This window comes from Rhinoderma darwinii, chromosome 2 (genome assembly GCF_050947455.1).
Source record: "Rhinoderma darwinii isolate aRhiDar2 chromosome 2, aRhiDar2.hap1, whole genome shotgun sequence".
Lineage (NCBI taxonomy): Eukaryota > Metazoa > Chordata > Amphibia > Anura > Rhinodermatidae > Rhinoderma > Rhinoderma darwinii.
Window position 1 is genome coordinate 116224017 of NC_134688.1, and position 19033 is coordinate 116243049.

The 19033-nt window shown below is 40.2% G+C and overlaps 1 protein-coding gene across 5 annotated transcripts in view; it reads left to right on the forward strand.

Annotated features, from left to right (window-relative positions):
- The window catches only part of KMT2D (lysine methyltransferase 2D), a 193794-nt gene extending 175318 nt beyond the window's left edge, over window positions 1-18476 (forward strand). For all 5 annotated transcript variants that reach the window (XM_075852187.1, XM_075852188.1, XM_075852189.1 and 2 more), the window contains 10 exons: window positions 1536-1678; window positions 1765-1900; window positions 8934-9067; window positions 9415-10558; window positions 12115-12251; window positions 13809-13939; window positions 14336-14621; window positions 14740-14813; window positions 15033-15141; window positions 16401-18476. In XM_075852187.1, the coding sequence (XP_075708302.1) occupies window positions 1536-1678; window positions 1765-1900; window positions 8934-9067; window positions 9415-10558; window positions 12115-12251; window positions 13809-13939; window positions 14336-14621; window positions 14740-14813; window positions 15033-15141; window positions 16401-16493 (2387 nt within the window). In that variant the 3' untranslated portion in view covers window positions 16494-18476. The remainder of the gene's footprint in view (window positions 1-1535; window positions 1679-1764; window positions 1901-8933; window positions 9068-9414; window positions 10559-12114; window positions 12252-13808; window positions 13940-14335; window positions 14622-14739; window positions 14814-15032; window positions 15142-16400) is intronic.
- The last annotated feature ends 557 nt before the right edge of the window (window positions 18477-19033 follow it).

The following is a 19033-nucleotide window of genomic DNA, read 5'->3' on the forward strand; positions in this document are numbered from 1 at the left end:
AAAAAGTAAAAAAATAAAAAAAAGTAACACACAAATATAAACGTTATTAATATAACACTAACATCTAACTGATATAAAAAAAAAATTTGGGGTGACACTGTTCCTTTAATTCCTGCGCAATGTCTAAAGGGTTAAGAAACTTTCTAAATGCTGTTTTGAATACTTTGAGGGGTGCAGTTTTTAAAATGGGGTGACTTATTGGCGGTTTCTAATATATAAGGCCCTCAAAGCCACTTCAGAACTGAACTGGCCCCTGTAAAAATATAATTTTTAAATTTTCTTGAAAATGTGAGAAATTGCTGCTAAAGTTCTAAGCCTTGTAACGTCCTAGAAAAATAAAATGATGTTCAAAAAACGATGCCAATCTAAAGTAGACATATGGGGGATGTTAGTTAGCAACATTTTTGTGTGGTATAACTGCCTGTCTTACAAGCAGATACATTTAAATTGAGAAAAATGCTAATTTTTGCAATTTTTCTCTAAATTTTGGTGTTTTTCACAATTAAATACTGAATGTATCGGGCAAATTTTGCCAGTAACATAAAGTCCAATGTGTCACGAGAAAACAATCTCAGAATCGCTTGGATAGGTAAAAGCATTTTGGAGTTATTACCACATAAAGGGAAACATGTCAGATTTGAAAAATGAGGCTCTGTCAGGCAGGTCAAAAGTGGCCAAAGAGGGAAGGGGATAAAGAATTAAAAACTATATTTAGGGGGCTTTATTAAAAATAAGCGGTGCAGAGGTAAAAAAATTATGTGTGTGTATATGTGTATATGTGTGTGTGTGTGTGTGTATATATATATATATATATATATATATATATGTGTATGCATGTATCGGAAAACCCCTTTAAACAAATTATTCCACATGGATGACCCCCCCCCTCTATTAGAATCGGCTGATCACCTCAGGCCCAACTTCTCTAACCTATGGTGATCATCTGTTATCACCAGGAAGAGTCCCTTTGGCCCCTCATTTTATTACAAATAATTTGGTCACCAAGTAATACATGATTGTGCCAAGTCCACTAAAGCGTCCCTAATGGGGCATATTGAAATAATTACTCAGATGGGACAACCCCTTGATTGCCACGGTCTGGGTCTAAACCCTGGCTTCTAGCCATACATTTCCCAGTATGGATGTTGCAGGAGAAATTTAGCATCACACGGAGGCAAACGAATGGCCGTCCATTTAATGCATGGAGAGGCCAGGTCTGCCTAAGTGGGAACCGTTCAATAGAACAAGACTGTTCTTGCTCCTGAGGGAGAACCCGAGTAGGGAACACCCTCTGACGTACATATGACCTAATACAACATATGGACAGGGGTTGTCTTCATGAAATAAGTCCTTTTAGTCTAATCCACAAAACTTCTCTTTAATGTCTAGAACATGTGTTTGTGTTTATGGCATAGTCCAGCTTATATTTAGAAGACTTTTTGTGACATATGTTCTTTATTGGTTGCTAATTTTGTGAAATATTGGTGCAAAATAAGATTCTTCCGCTAATTCTGGTCAATAACTTGTTGTTACAGTATTTCCAGATATGAAACCTGCAGAATCCCCAGAGTCTGGTGATAAAACAACTTTAAATGTTCCAGGAGGAACCGTATCATGGGATAAAACGAAGGGCAGTGAAGTGTCTGTCATGTTAACCGTATCTGCTGCAGCAGCAAAGGCATGTTAAGCTGTGCTCATCAAGTTAAATACCTCACAATACTTATATGAACTTATATTAACCTTTGCATCTGCTTTCATCTTTAGAATTTGAATGGCGTAGTTGCTGCAGTAGCTGGTTTACTGAACATCAAGTTACCAAGTTCATATGAAGTGCTTTTCCCGGAGAGTGGTCTAAAAAATAGTGTCGACATAAAGAAAACATTGGATCCGTCCACAGAAGGTGAGTGCAGGACATTTATCAAGTCCATGCTTTTTGATTTGCTTGATACTTTTTTTTGTTTAACCCCTTAATGACCAGCCTATTTTGGACCTTAATGACCAAGCTATTTTTTACGTTTTTCAATCGTCGCATTCCAAGAGCTATAACCTTTTTATTTTTGCGTCGACATAGCTGTATAAGGTCTTGTTTTTTGCGGGACAAGTTGTATTTTTTAATAGCACCATTTTTAGGTACATATTATTTATTGATGAACTTTTTTTTGGGGGGGAATAGAAAAAAATCAGAAATTTCGCCACTCTTTTTTGCGTCCTAAATCTACGCCGTTTACCGTGTGGTATAAATAACAATAACTTTATTCAGCGGGTTGTTACGATTGCAACTATACCAAATTTGTATAGATTTTGTATGTTTTACTACTTTTACACGGTAAAAATGCTTTTTTTTCAAAATTATTTGTTTTTGTGTCTCCATATTTGAAGAGCCGTAAAGTTTTTTTATTTTTTCGCCGATGCGGTTGTATGAGGGCTTTTTTTTGCGGGACGACTTGTAGTTTTTATTGGTACCATTTTGGAGTAGATGCGACTTTGATCACGTTTTATCACATTTTTTTAAAGTCAGGATTCACAGAAAACAGCAATTTTTCCATAGTTTTTTATTAAAATTTTTTACGCCGTTCACCGTGCGGGTTAAATAATGTAATAGATTTATAGTCGGGGTCGTTACGGATGCGGCGATACCAAATATGTGTAACTTTTTTTTAACTTTATTTTGTTTTTTTAATAGTAAAGCATTTTGTAAGGGGAAAAGCTGGGTTTTTCATTTTTTTTTTCACATTTTTTTTTAAAATTAACTTTATTAAACTTTTTTTTCACTTTTTTACTAGTCCCATTAGGGGACTATAATATGCGATTCTGCGATCGCATTTATAATACACTGCAATACTTTAACACGGACAGGCATCTGCTAGGTCATGCCTGCGGCACGATCTAGCAGGCATTCACTCCAGGCAGACCTGGGGGCCTTTATTAGACCCCCAGCTGCCATTAGAGACACAGACATTTGGCGATCGTATCGCCGGGTGTCGGTGGGAGAGAGAGGGAGCTCCCTCCCTCTCTCCAAAACCACTCAGATGCGGTGCTCGCTATTGAGCACCGCATCTGAGGGGTTAAATGGGTGAGACGATACTAATATCGATCTCACACGGCAGAGCAGGGACGCTCCCAGCCCTCAGCTGCCTCTAGCATCTGAGAGCAGGGAGATTTGACATCTCCCTGGTCTGTAAACTTATTCCGATGCCGCAACGTAAAAAGTCTATGGCATCGGAATAAGGCCCGTTAGTGACCGACGTAGAAACACGATGGGCCGGTTACTAACGGGTTAATAAAAGAACCAAACTATTTTTAAACATATTATATATTGCAGGAATAACCTTCAGGAGTTTGGCATTTAATGTTAATATAATGTATAAGAAGTGATTTGTAAAGTCCATCAAGGTAGATGGTACAAAGGTGACTATCATATCCGGTTGGCAGGGCATAGAACTGTATTAAAAAAAAATGATCAACTTTAGAGAAGTAAAGCCTTCAGTTTCCATCCTAAAGTGAAGGGACATTTTTTCTAGAAATGGTTTGCGGTAAGGTGTGATCCATGTCTGGCGTACGGCCTTTTTTTGCTGCTGCAGAGACCAGGTGAAGAAGCTTCCTGTTCCCACTATCACATTAGCATTTTAGGAGACAAAGGATGGGTTTGTGTCAGTAGTTTGTTAATAAGCCAGAAGTCTTGGATCACAACACATGATTACAATCAAAGTGCAATATCTGCCCGCATTGTCCCACATTTAAAGGACGGGTGTCACGGAAATTTTTTTTTTTTATATCCATTTGCTTTTAGTGTTTTATTAAAAAATGTTTTATTTATTTGTGTGTTTGTGTTGACTTTTTTTTATTTTTGCACTTTTTCTTCACTATGGGGGCTGCCATTTTTTTTAAATCTCTGTATGTGTTGATTATCGACACATACAGACATGAAATACGGCACATACAACCCCATAGAGAATGCGAACGGAACCCGTTCCATTCACTATGCTGTACGCCGTCTGTGTGGGAACGGCATGCGCCGCTCCCACACAGTCCAAGTTGAAGGTCTTCGGCCGAGCGACGTCCGGCACCATTTTCTTGTGGACCGGAAGCCGCGGCCGGACAGTAAGATTACTACTTCCGGTCGCGGCTTCCGGACTTGTGTTCTAATGCAAGCACTTGGAGCGGACGGACCGGAGGGAGCGGCGGCGGCAGGAGCAGGTAAGTTATTTCTGTGAATGTAAGTGTTTTTAGTGTGTGTTTACTAGTGTATGTAAACCTACTACACTGTGTGTTCGCGCAAAAAATGGCGACACACAGTGTAGGAGGTTTGACCGTTCAGTCCCCTCGTTTCTCCCGGCACTGGCCAGGATAAAGGAGGGGGGATTCTGAGAGCTCACTAGAGCAAGTGTGTCTTCTCAAATATTCCAGCATAAAGCAATGTGGTTGCTTTACCACATGCCAATGCTCCATCTAGTGGCCAGCACTGGGAAATGTTATAAATTAGAATCTAATTTATAATATTTCCTGACTCGTGAAAAAATTAGAACAATGTTTAATCATTTATACACTAACTGTTTAACTAAAAAAATATATATATTTTGTCTAGCGACACATTCCCTTTAAAGCATGCATGGGTCAGGAAGATAGCCATCCTCCGTCCCCCAGATAAAGAAATGTTGGATTAATACTTATAATTTTATTAGAAGGGACAATTCATATAATGTCATGTTTTTTGTTTTTTTTTAAACATCTACGTTTTTGACCGTTTTACAAATCAAGGACTTACATAAGCAGTACACCCCTCCCTTATAACCTCCCTAACCCTCCCTCCCTATACAAAGGCAGCAGGTATACATACGTACATTAATAAGACATAATAGGCCCAGTTCAGTATGAATTGGTGTAACTCCAACGATAATGATGCAAACATTATCTTCCATCTAGTATAGATCTTTGAATGTGGAGTGAAGGTATTCCCGGAGTGTCTATCTGAGGTCTCCATATCCTCTCAAACTTCGCATCGGCTCTTCTTCTTTTATGATGCACTCCCTTTTCTAATCTGATAATGTGATTCATTTTAGCAATAAATTCTGTTAGTCGCTTGGGATTGTGTCCAATGTTGGGCAATTAACTTTCTAGCCTGCTTATAATGTCTTATGTCGTTATTTCAGTAACATTTCATAAGCATTTAAAAGTTTGTCAGATTTAATATGCAGTCAAACTTATAATGAAGAAATGTCTGTAATAGGAAAGATATACATGTGGACATTCATTACATCTTTATGGCCAGCATCTCTCCCCCCTATATAGTGTTTAAGTTGTGTTGAAGTCTGGAGATACTGTTTTCAAAGCTTCATGGATTCTGTGATGCGTCCTGCTCTCCCTCCTAGGTGTGTACAGCTCCAGTACAGTAGCCATCGTTGTAGACTGTAATGTACTGAGGGCGGACACCTAGGAGAGAGAGAGAGCAAAGTGCAAAGACATGAGCCGCCCGCAGCAGGTACATTGCACAGAGAGTAAGAAAGGGGGGTTTGCCCATGTACAGATGTAAGAACTCATGCAATGTTTACATGCCAGGGCGGTCGGGTCAACAGGCACAGGAGGGAGGAATTGGGTTGTGTTTTTTTTTTTTGTTTTTTTTTTAACAATTAAAGGGGTTGTCTGATATTTATAGTCTAGAATCCTAAAGTTTTCTAATATACATGTATGTAAAATTCTGCATACATACCTCTGTTATAACAGTGCAGTAGGCTTTTATGTAAAAAAAATAAAAATGGTGCAGCCCACAGATAAGTCCATGGTAATGAATCCATGGGTTTGTCGCTGCAGAATTTACATTGTCCATTAATGTTGGACATTATCTGCATTTGTCTGAGTTCCAAATGAATGAATGCTCTCTCAATGGTGGATCTGAGAGTGGCCGGCGAGAGACCATGACACGCAGCGTCAGTGCTCAAACAGTCTCTGCCCTAGGGGGCGATCCATCTTTATTTATAGGAAAATGAGAGTAGGTGGTAACCTCATACTTGCACATAAACATTCTATATATGGTAATATCCAAACTCCCCATATATCTTTAGCCATAAGAAATACAATGTCCTCACGTTTTGCCACGTTGCCTTTGTAACAGCTGAATGCAGTCATAAACCTGAAGACTTAGAATAGAATAGCCATCCCGCCTATAGGCTCTTGTCAGCAGATCTTTGAGCTTTAGTGACATCTGTCCATCCATGTGAAGCAAGTTAGGTTCACACATATAAAGATATTCAAATATTTTTGACAGCCTAAATGAATGGACTAAACATGGCGTCAGTCATGTGACCCACCACCCAACTATCATGTGACTGCTGGCAATCCGGTAACACTGTTCAGGTATCCTAAGGCCCTGTTCGCACAGTTTTTTTGCAGGCGGAAAATTTCTTCATGCAAAAAACGCAGCAAAAAACACTTTCATCTGCCCCCCCATTGATGTCAATAGGAGGTTAGAGACGAAAATGCCTGAAGGCAGGGCGTAACGCTGCTTTTTCTCACAAGCGTGTTTTTCCACTCATGGGAAAAAAAACACCTCCAGCTCCCATTAAAATCAATGGGAGGCGTTTTTCGGCGCATTTTCCGCGCAGCAAACAGGGCTTGAGAGGTAAATGGTATTTTCCTGAAGAGTATAGAGTATCTCTCCCTACAGCAGCATGCCAGCATTTTGTCTGTCAGTGTCTGTAGGAGCAGCTGTTAAAATTTGTTATTTTTTTTTTTTTTTACTTAAAGGGGTTTTCCAGGGACATTTTTTTTTTCCTCAGGGCGCGCACGAGCACTGAGGAGTTTTACGAATAAGGGGCAAATGGGACGGGCATTTAGGCGTAATCAAAGAGCCGGGCATTGAAGAGACTGTGGACCAATAGGATGCCTCAAACCCGGGTTTCTGTCAAGTCCCGGGTTTTGAGGCATCCTATTGGTCCCCGGCCTCAATGTCCGCGCCTTTCATTCTTTGCTTGTACTTCAATAGCAGCACCAATGATGGGGATCACATTGGATGTCTGAGGTGCGGTGACAGGATTTTGTGACCGCACCTCAGATAAAGCAGGTGGGTGGGATAAACTCTAGGGGAAGAGAGAACTAGTGGGGGGCCAATAGACACAGAGGGGACGGAATAATTAATAAAGAACAGCCCTCTGTCGTTACGTAGGTCAGTGCGGTATCGATACAGGGCTGTGTGTATAATAACTCTCGTACACGAGCCGGTGTCAGGAGGAAAAAAGACACAGATGAAAATCAGAACTTCCGGCAGGGCAGAGGTAGGGAGAATAGGAAGGAAAGTCTTCAGATTTAATACAGACTGTATATTAGGAACTTTATTAAATAGTTACATAGAATGTTAGGTCAAAAATGGTGTCCCTGGAAAACCCCTTTAACAACATGTCAACCTCGCCTAGAGACAGGCAGTGGTTTTAAATACATGCACAGTGAAGAAGTCGTTAATCTTTATTCCACCATTAGTCCCATTCACTTAACCCATGGATGTGTCGTCTTTGCGGCCCCAACACATGTATGTCGTGTAACCTTTTTGCTAACTAAATACTAGGGGGTCACGTGAGAGGTTTGTTGGGGGGGGTCACATGACTGACGCCATGTTTAGTCCTAATTAGTTAGCATTACACAGGACTGCACATGGGGCTCTACCATCCTACTGTGAAGAGACGGGACTACTACGCTGTTATAAGAACGGTATTCTTAAACATATTTGAAAATTTATGATTTCCTATTCTATAAATAATTAAAAAGCAGACAACCTTTTAAAGGAACAATAAACCCAAAGCAGGAAGTTTTATTAAAGTGTATAAAAAAAAAAAACTACTGTTCATATTGGTCACATGTATGTATATTAAGCTTAAGGTTATCTTAATTGCAGATATTTGAGAGTGTTTGTCATAAAGGCAGAAAAGAACGTTATATTAAGGCTTCGTTCACGTCTTCGTCAGGGTTTCCGTTCTGGCGTTCCGTCGGAGCTTTACGTCCAAACGGAACCCTGACCGAAACCATAGGTTTCCGTTTGCATCACCAATGATTTCAATGGTGACGGATCCGATGCAAATGGATTCCGTTTCTCAGTTGTGCAAGGGTTCTGTCATTTTGACGGAATAAATAGCGTAGTCGACAAACAGAAATTATTGGCTCCGTCACCATTGAAATCAGTGGGGATGCAAACGGAAACCTATGGTTTCCGTTTGTTTCGGTCAGGATTCCATTCGGACGTAAAGCTCAGACAAAACGCCAGAACGAAACCCTGACGCAATATGTAACTTAGGGTACTCTTACACGACCCGACGTGGGCCGCTTAAACGAGCGCCGTTCAACGAGACTGCTCATTGATCGGCGCTCATTTGCTACTTTCACAAGGAGCTATGTATGGAGAAGTGCACGCGTTACTCCACTCGCTCATCCCTATACATTTCTATCATGTCTGCAGCACGTCTCCCTGTTTACACAGGGAGATGTGCTGATAACGATTTTATATTTTCGGCATTTAAAACTATACAATTAAGGCAACGAAGGTTCCAAATATTGCACGTTTACTTCAGCTTATTAATAAATATGCACCTCTCTAGCAAAAAATGGTATATTCATAGGAACTGTCCTTAGAAGTTTGAGTAGACCTGGCTGAATACGCCTGAAACAGCGGTCACATCCTTACCTTGCTAGGAATAGTTGTCCGGGATTGGAAGGAGTCAGGCGGGAATGTATGGATGTTTGTGGTATGGCTGTGTTGTCTGCCATTGAGCTGATTGGTTGTTCATATCAACATGCCCCTTATGTACCCACTCCCCTCCCATTTGCCCGATAATTGGCCAGTGTAAAAGGGCCCTTACAAACAAGTGTTGTATGTCTTCTGTCTTGAACAGAAAATTTCCTAAATTGTCAATTTACGGTCAACTTTGACATTGTAAACGTCGTGTTTGCAGGTGATACCAGTGACCAGGACAAATCGCAACCAGGAAAACTGGAGAATAGCACTGACTGGCTCAAGCAGCTTGATGCGGTACTCCCTGGATACACACTAAAGAATGAGCTGGACATACTGACTCTTATAACACAAGTGAGGATTTCTGTCTTATGTTTCTTTTTTGGGGCTTTATCGCGACAAAACCGCAAAGTCCTTGCTGTTACAATATTTCATTTTCCACACAAATGGTTTTGAATTCCAAGTTAATTTTTCTCCATGCATTTAGAGCGCAGCTCTGGTTACAAGGTGTTTCCTTGCATGCAGTCGGGAGAGTGGGCTGTAATTGATAGACTTCAGGCTTCATCATGTTGTCTAAAATACAGGACTGCTTGCTCTCCCAGTGGCGCTTCCAAAATTCGTGTGATGTGTCGACCGCATTCAAAATGGTAATCTTGATAATGAACGTGAGCTTTAACTGATGTCGTCTGGTATTTTTCTAGGAGGAGAGTGCTGTAGAGAAGACTGTAAATCATTGTTATATTAACAATGTGTCTAATCTGGATGTTCGCCAACTTCCTGTGTTACCTGAAGAAACTTCTCCTCCTCCATCTCCATTTTCACCTCTGCCTGCTAGTCCTGTTGAACCTCCTGCTCCTGAACCAGAACCAGTTCCTTCTCCTTTACTATGTCCTCTGCCTCCACCTCAGTCACCTAGTAATGATGAATCTATGGACGCAGCCAAAATTAAGCAAAGGGCACGTCCTTCTGAGGAAAATGTGGAAGAATCCCGGCCAAAAATGAAGAAGTGGAAAGGTGTTCGTTGGAAGAGACTGCATATCCTAATCACGTTCCAAAAAATCAACTCCCGTAATTGTGAGAAAGAGGTGTGTGAGGTAATCGAAAGACTTGGCACTACTCTAAAGCCTGACACCTTGCCTCCAGATCTCCGAAAATGTTGCTTTTGTCATGAGGAAGGCGATGGAGCTACTGATGGATCTGCACGACTTCTCAACCTGGATCTTGATCTCTGGGTTCACCTTAACTGTGCTTTGTGGTCTACAGAGGTATACGAGACCCAAGGGGGTGCACTGATTAATGTAGAAGTGGCACTGCATCGTGGGTTGCTTACAAAGTGCACCCTGTGCCAGAAAACAGGTGCCACGAATAGCTGCAACCGCATACGCTGCCCAAATGTCTATCACTTTGCCTGTGCCGCCCGTGCCAAGTGCATGTTTTTCAAGGATAAGACTATGCTTTGTCCAATGCACAAGTTAAAGGGACCTAGTGAGCAAGAACTGAGCTGCTTTACAGTCTTCCGACGAGTATACATTGAACGTGATGAAGTCAGTCAGATCGCCAGTATCATTCAGCGTGGTGACCGCATCCACATGTTCAGAGTTGGGGGACTTGTTTTTCATGCCATTGGTCAGCTTCTGCCTCATCAAATACAAGACTTTCACAGTGTCACTGCCTTATATCCCGTGGGATTTGAGGCCACACGAATTTATTGGAGCATGAGACACAGTCATCGTCGGTGTACTTATCGCTGTAGGGTGTGTGATAACAATGGTCGGCCAGAATTCACTGTGCAAGTTATTGAATATGGCTATGAGGATGTGGTGCTGAGAGACTTCTCTCCCCAAGGTAAGTTTGTACATAAAATGAAATCATACATTCAAATTATTTGCCAGATAGAAATTCTGGCTGATTAAAGAACACCTCCACCTTTAAGGGTATGTCACACGCAGAGTCTTTTTTCGGTACGTTTTTTTATGGCCGTTTTTGTAGCTGTTTTCAATAGTCTATGAGAAAACGGCTCCAAAAAACGTCCCAAGAAGTGACCTGCACTTCTTTTGACGAGCCGTCATTTTACGCGCCGTATTTTGACAGCGACGCGTAAAATGACCGCTCGTCTGCACAGAACATCGTAAGACCCATTGCACCCATTGGAGCCGTCTTTTCAGGCGTAATTCGAGGTGTAAAACGCCTCCATTACGTCTGAAAAGGGGTCGTGTGCACATACCCTCACAGTCTAAACCTTAAGGGTCTGTTCACCTGACTTGTTGCATACATTTGTGCAACTGAAAAGCTGTTCCTTACATCCGAATGGGGTTCTTTCATGGATTTTTACAAACTGCATTCAGATGTATGGAACAGTTGCTGACATTTTTACAACAAATATGATATGTGTGAAAGTATTAATATAAGGCTATGCAGGTGATTTGACAGATCTGCCCATGGCCGTTCAGTAGACAAATTGTCTTCAGGTTCAGCCCAAAGAAGATGCTTTACTAACACAGACCTAAGGCTACCCTGCTTTAATCTGATTAGATTTTATCCCTCTTTCGGCATGAATCCTACTGCTCTCTCACATACTGCTCATATAGCCATGGGACAGAAGTCATAGAGTGTATAGACTGGAGGCTAATCTTGTCCATTAACCCCAAAGCGACATCGTTTTCGAGCATTTTCCCTGACCATTAAGTCATCTGCAAAGTCCTTAAAGGGGTTGTCCGGGCACAGGGCGGTTTTTCATACTGATGACTTATCCCATAGGATGTCATCAGTATTTGATCGGTGTGGGGTCCAACACCCGGACCCCGCACCGATCAGCTGTTCTGACTGCTTCCGGGCACCGAATCTCCATGCCGGAAGCAGATGGCTCCAGTCACAGTATAGCGGCCGTACTGCATCTGTGATCCTATTCAAGTGAATTGTAACAGAGTTGCAGTACTGCAGCACGACCGCTATTCATTATACGGGGCCACTGCATAACATCAAGTTCCCGAAGACAGCTGGACAGCTGATCTGTGCAGGGTCCGAGTGTCAGGTCATCAGTATATAAAATTGGTGGGGGTCTATCACTATAAAAAAAAACGCCCCATACCCGGACATCCACTTTAAGTCTGTTCTGTGAACAATCCTTTCATTTGATCAGGTTGTCTGTTTTTTTTTTTTTCTGGTTTCTGGCCATGCTGGGTATTACGAAATCGGTCTGTAATTACAGCTCCCATATGGGTTGTTCCCTCGCTTTCCCAAAAACCAACTAGGAAATTGACAAATCTTTTGTAGGTTTTTTTTTTTGTTTTTTTTTAGTTTCACATATATGAGAGGTTTTCTTTATCTGTTCATATGTACTTGCTCTATTGTTTTGACAAGAACTACATTTTTTTTTAAAATGTATTTTCTATCAACCTCAGCTCTCTGGATTCGCATTGCGGAGCCTGTTGCACGCATGAGGAGAGAAACTGGAATGCTTCGCCTTTTCCCAGAGTATCTGAAAGGGGAAGAGATGTTTGGACTGACACTCCACGCGGTGCTGCGCATCGCCGAGTCTGTAAGTTATACTAGGATTCATTCTTTTTTTTTGTTTTTAGGAGACCTTAAAAGGGATGTATAATTTATAGCATTTATCAGGTGCAGACCCACTGGCAATCACGAATGGATTCTATGGGTGCTGTAGGTGAAACCCCCAGTGTCCACTGCTTTTTCTGTTGAAAGCCGTGGATGGCTGCTCATTTTTGCAGCATTGGAATTGTTGTATTAAATGGTGCAGAATTCTCTCCTGGTTTTAACAAGCAATGGGGAATCCAAAACTGCATCGCAGGGGTCCAGATCGTGCAAATGGCAACGTGAATTTACAGTCGCGTCACCATTTGCGACTAGCCCCACTGCTGCTATTCCTTGGCCGTAACTTTAATAGGTTCTGTTGGGTTTTCGTCATTTTGCCAGACCAAATAGCACTGCATGCGGCGCTATTTCTTTTGTATGGAAACGGAGTCTACTAATGGAGCCTCCAAGCAGATGTGAATGAGGACTTATACGTGTAATCATTGTTCTATGGGGCACAGAAGAGGTGCACGTAGGATGCTGCTGCATGTATTGAAGCCTCAGTAATTCTCGTACAGGAGGGATTCCTCAATGCATCTGTGTGATTATTGGTGTAATCCTACAGGGGGAAATAGACTATTGACAGTTTGCTGGGAGTACAGATGCGTTCTTGTGGCTAGGCAGCTACATTATTGCATTGATTTATATTGAAGTGCAGACACAAACAAATACACATAATAATTATGTACACACCGCGGTTACCAGGTAGGGACCTGTAATATGTATATACACACACAGTGGTAGGGACATATAAATATATATAATATGTTCCTTCCATTGGCACTTCGCTCCAATTTTCTGATTTGGTCTGTCCATATGTCCGCAGCATTCTGGACGCGCAGACTAATCAATCAGAGAGAAGTGCTGGCTTTAGAAGCTTGTGTTTCACGGTCTAAGGGTATGTTCACACGGCTTATTTTCGGCTGTTTTTCAGGCTCTAAATATCTGCCCATTGATTTCAATGGGAAATACGGCGTTCTGTTCCGATGCAGCGTTTTTTTTACGCGACCGTTTTGAAAAACTGCTGCGTAAAGAAAACGCCCACGAAAAAGAAGTACATATAACTTCTTGAGCTGTTTTTTGGAGGCGTTTTTCATTGACTTTATAGAAAAACGGCCATGTAAAACGCGAGTTGCTAAAAAAAAGGCTGAAAATCGGGATCTGTTTTCCCTTGAAAACAGCTCTGTATTTTCAGACGTTTTTAGCAAGCGTGTGAACATACCCTAAAAGAAAAACTGGCCTTGTTGCCTATACAGCTTTCATTGTTCCACAGCAGTTTAAGAAATGAAGCTGAGCTCTGATTAGTTGCTATTGGTAAGGCCAGTTTTACAGGTCTGTTTCACAATAACTTATATATTTTAAATTTGGCGACTAAAAAAAAGTGCATCAGGTGTGCACTGTCACATTATTTTCCCAAGGCATTCCAAGAATTATGAATCTGTGTTTTTGTATTTATATTAAGTAGCTATTCAAACTATATTGCTTCTTTCTATCTTATTTCTAGTTACCTGGAGTAGAGAATTGTCAGCACTATCTCTTCCGGTATGGCCGACATCCTTTAATGGAGCTGCCGCTCATGATCAACCCAACTGGCTGTGCCAGGTCTGAGCCCAAGATCATGACCCACTATAAACGGTAAGCTTTCTAATAAAGATTTGAGATCATAGCTCTCAAAACTTTGTTTGAATAGGTTACATCTTTTATATATTTACAAGAAATTAGGACTTTTTTTAACAAAAACTATTAGGAAAATAATTTTGATAGCGTTTTCTAATATGCTTTTGTTACAAAAAGAGCAGTTTGGAAACCAGGCATTCCTCTACGACTTCAGAGCTTAAATTGCGGCATTCACGCTTCCCCTTCATACTACAGATTGTCCGCTCCAGTTTACAGAAGTCTTTGTCCTTGTCCATCTAGAGATTTAATGGGCGTTCAGTAACTTCTACTATCTTAATCTAGTATTTTCTATGGATAGATGTATATTTTAGGTTTATGTACTTGATTTGCTGAAACAATTTTCATCTTTTGCAGGCCTCACACTCTTAATAGCACTAGTATGTCCAAAGCCTATCAGAGCACCTTTACGGGGGAGACAAATACACCTTACAGTAAGCAGTTTGTGCACTCAAAGTCATCCCAGTACCGCAGGCTAAAGACAGAGTGGAAGAACAATGTATATCTGGCTCGTTCTAGGATACAAGGACTAGGGCTGTATGCTGCCCACGATCTGGAGAAGCATACAATGGTGATAGAATATATTGGCACTATCATAAGAAATGAAGTGGCAAACCGTCGAGAGAAAATCTATGAAGAGCAGGTGCGTAAGATTAGGACAGAATATCTCACCTGGGACACGTCGGCATTCTGTGCAATAAATAGCATTATTTTTTTCCCCTCCATCTCTAAAAAATAATCCTGTTGATTTTTTTTCACAGAATCGGGGAATCTACATGTTCCGAATTAATAATGAGCATGTGATTGATGCCACTTTGACTGGTGGCCCTGCTAGGTAAGTGTATAGGTTCTATCCAGTACAATTTGATTACCAAAATAAATCTTGACCGCATGTTCAGTTTGGTTGGAGAATTTCACCAAATTTGTGTAGCTGAAATTTTAACGTGTTGTCCATTTTCATGCACTAAAAAAAGTTAACTTGCTTCAGCATAACTCTGTGTTTTTTCTTTAACAATGTTAAAGATTGTATTTTATGCTTTGTCTGATTTTGCAGGTACATCAACCATTCCTGTGCCCCGAACTGTGTTGCCGAGGTAGTAACATTTGACAAAGAAGACAAAATCATCATCATCTCTAGCCGTAGGATACCAAAAGGAGAGGAGGTCGGTGTTTCCATTGATTTTGTTCAACCCCTTCCTGACACTTGATGTACAGCCAAGGGTGAATAAGGAGCGGGCTCACGGGCTGATCCTGCTTCATACTTGGCGTGAGTCGGCTGTACGATACAGCTGACACCTCACTGCATTGGCCGGGATCAGAGAACTCTGTTCCCAACCGTTTAGCCACTTAGATGCTGCGGTCAATAGCGACCACCGCATCTAAGCTGTTGGACTGTCGAGGGGGCCGCCCCCCTATTTCCATCAGCCCACCTGCGACGCTATCACAAGATGCCGAAGGTTGTCATTGCAGCTTGGGGCATACTGAAGACCTCCAGGTCTGCCATCTTTGTACTTCTATTAAGCCATGCCAGACGCAGGGCTTAGTAGGAGATGGTAAAAAAAAAATATACTGCAATACCAAAGTATTGCACTGGTGCAAGCGATCCAATGATCGCTTGTTCAAGTCCCCTGGGGGACTAATAAGAAAGAGTAAAAATAAATAAAAAAATATATGCACACACTACTCTATTGGGACATCTGTTGTGTCTATAGGACGCAATGTATAATCCGTGGCACACGTTTTCACACATTTTTATATATAGATAGATATATATATATATATATATGTATATGTGTGTAGATATATGTATGTGTGTGTAGATATATGTGTGTGTGTGTGTGTGCGTAAATATATATATATGTGTATGTTTGTAGATATATATATATATGTGTATGTTTGTAGATATATATATATATATATATATGTATGTGTGTAGATATATATATATATATGTATATGTGTGTAGATATATATATGTATATGTGTGTAGATATATATATATATGTATATGTGTGTAGATATATATATATATATATATATATATATGTATATGTGTGTAGATATATATATATATATATATATATATCTCAAAACTAGCACGTCAGACGTACGTAAAAAAAGCGAGATGTGAACTGAGCATAATACATATTGCCTACGCTGATCCGTGTGTATTTTGCTCAGGATTGCCTAGACTAGATACAATTGTTGCTTAGTTTTCAGTCTGCAGATATAAGCATGAATGTTTCCATTCACTGACCGCAACATAGAGGTTGAAAATAACAAGGAATTAGAACACCAGGTATATTCGACGGTTGCAAAACTTTCAAAATACAGGGATTATACATTTTTTAAGATTTTCGAAATGAGGTAAGAAGAAATGAGTTGCAAACCTTTTTCTCATATCTGTCTTGCTTGCCTCTAGCTCACCTATGACTACCAGTTTGACTTTGAAGATGATCAGCACAAGATTCCATGTCACTGTGGGGCATGGAACTGCCGGAAGTGGATGAATTGAACACGGCAAACGTCAACTGCCTCTGGTCATCCTCAACGTGCCCTTTCTATGGAAAGCCTAGGATTGAGCATAGAATAACGACCTGTGTCTACCATCAATTCATCATGTTCTCTTTTAAAGCCTTCCTGGCAACAGTTACCCAAGCTTACTGCATCATGATAATGGAAGGTGTGGTGATGTCACTATGTCTCAAGGCTTTTACTGTAGTGGACGGAAGAAACTGCAAGAGATGGCTCTTACGCAGAGAACATTCCCTAAACACTCTAGCTGGGCATACATTTTGTGTAGCACCCCTTTCTTCCTCAAAGTAACACATGCTCGAACTAGGAAGGAAGTTTTTATTTTTTATTTTTTTTTTCTCTTATTTTTACCTAAATAAATATTTTGCGCTATCTTCTCAAAATAAATGAGAATGCATAAAAAGAGAAAAAAAAAAAAATAGTCATTAGTTAACAAAGCAGTTTGACAATCCTAAATCTACAGGACCCTCCGAGCGCGAAAGAGAGCACATAAGACTGCAGAAAAAAAGAGCACAGGTGATGCTTTCGTTGAGCGCAAGAGACAGTCCCTTGACTGTTACCGGTCACAGCTACCCAATCCCAGAGGCACCTGGCCAGCACCTACCTCATCTGCCTGTTGGATACTAATGTGTATATGTGACACTCCCATGGCAATCTAAAATAGATAGCACCTCCTATGATGGGACTGTAATGGAAACACAAACCACCCATCCCAGACGGTCATGATTGATTTTTATCAACTGAAGCTTTGTGACCTGCTTCTTAGCCATGACATTTGGTTGTGAGCAGGTAGGAGTGCACTAAGGATCGTGTTTTATGCTAACCGCCTGCTTGTGGTTTGTCCGAAGCAATCCATTCTCTCCCCTATTCTGTGCCTGAAACCTCACCCTTCTCTATACAGTACATGGAATATGAAGTGTTGTCGAAACACCTAATTTGTGATGGGGTAGAGTAAACTGCTTTTAATGGCAGATGATGTGTGTGTGACTGTATGTTTACCTTGGTTTATATTCTTTCACAGAGTCACGATACTCCGTAAACACAGTATTTCTGTAAAGACCCTCCCAAAAAAATAAAAAGAAAAAAAAAAATAGGATGTTAGTATATCTTGATGCAATGGGCTTTCTCTATAGTCTGGTTTTAGAAATGCGCTGCTGTGTCTTTCCCGAACATGCTTTTTTACATTTTCTTCACCTTCATTATTCTGAAGCTGCTGTTCTTCTCTCCAATATGTCATTCATATCCTGATTTTATTATTATTATTTTTTTTTTAGCACAGTACATGGGGTGGGAACAGGTGAAGGGGTGTTATTTATTTGTACATGTAATTATATTTATGTATTACAGCCTTGTGAGGGAAGTACAGGGTCATTGTCGATGACTGACTGGCATGGTGTCCTAGATCTTGGCATATGCTACATGCTTTGTGATCAATAATCCTATTCTGTAGAAGAGTAAAGTACAGTGACGTTCTGAACTTGTAATCCATGAATGGAGTAGGTCACGATCCTCTGGCTTCCATACTAGATTTGTTTTACGAAATCTACGTCATTGCTTCCTGCGTCCGAGCAGAGCGTAATCTCTTACCCATTTTTTTTACCCTGCCAACCTACGGTGGCTGTACCTTACCCCGGCAGTTATGGTGATTATGAAAAAAAAAAAAGGAATCAATGGCGATCAGCATCCAAGGGCATTTAAAATCAAAGCTAGTGTGAATATGATAGAAATTAAGTGCTGTTGCTTTTTAACACAAAGCTGCTTCCACAACTGTTTAAAAGCTGCAAAATTGTACAAAATAAAGATAAATGTAAATAAACAATAGAAGAAAAATACATAAAAAATTAAATGTTGTGCATAGTCGGACACCGTATTATTGAGAAACCACTGGACACTATGAAAAGCCTGAAAATTAGAAATTAAATGTACCCTTTCATTTTAATTTCTTGACTTCTTTTTTTTTTTTTTTTTTTTTTAAACAATGAATTTGGAAAGAGCATCAACCTTTTCATTGGATGCTGGCAGAACATCCCTGTCAGATTCTAGTGCTATTAGATTATTATAGATATGACATATTGTAATGTAGCTTTTAGGTAAACCCTATACAGTTTTTATTTTTTTTTATATAAATATATATATAAACTATAATCCAAACCCATGCTTGAAATACTTGATATGTTTTTCTTCCCTGCTTGTATAAACACTTTAATTTGCTGTGTTTTGGTTTTTATTTGGTCTCCATTTGCAAGTACGTTTTCATCAATTTTTTTATTTTATTTTTTTTTCACTTTTTTTTTTTTGTAACGAGATTCCATAGGGGCTGTAATTTGTGCGGTGAGGATTCTGTACAGAAATTTTGTCCTTCGTAGAAAACATAAAATTATTCCTTTTTTTAAAAAAAGAAAATAAAAACTTGTACGTGGCATGTTTTGTATTGAATATAATTTTGAAATGTATATAATTTATGTGAAAGAGGCAAGTAAGAAGAGCTTAATTGCTTCTTTTGGTTTGTTTTTAAAGGAC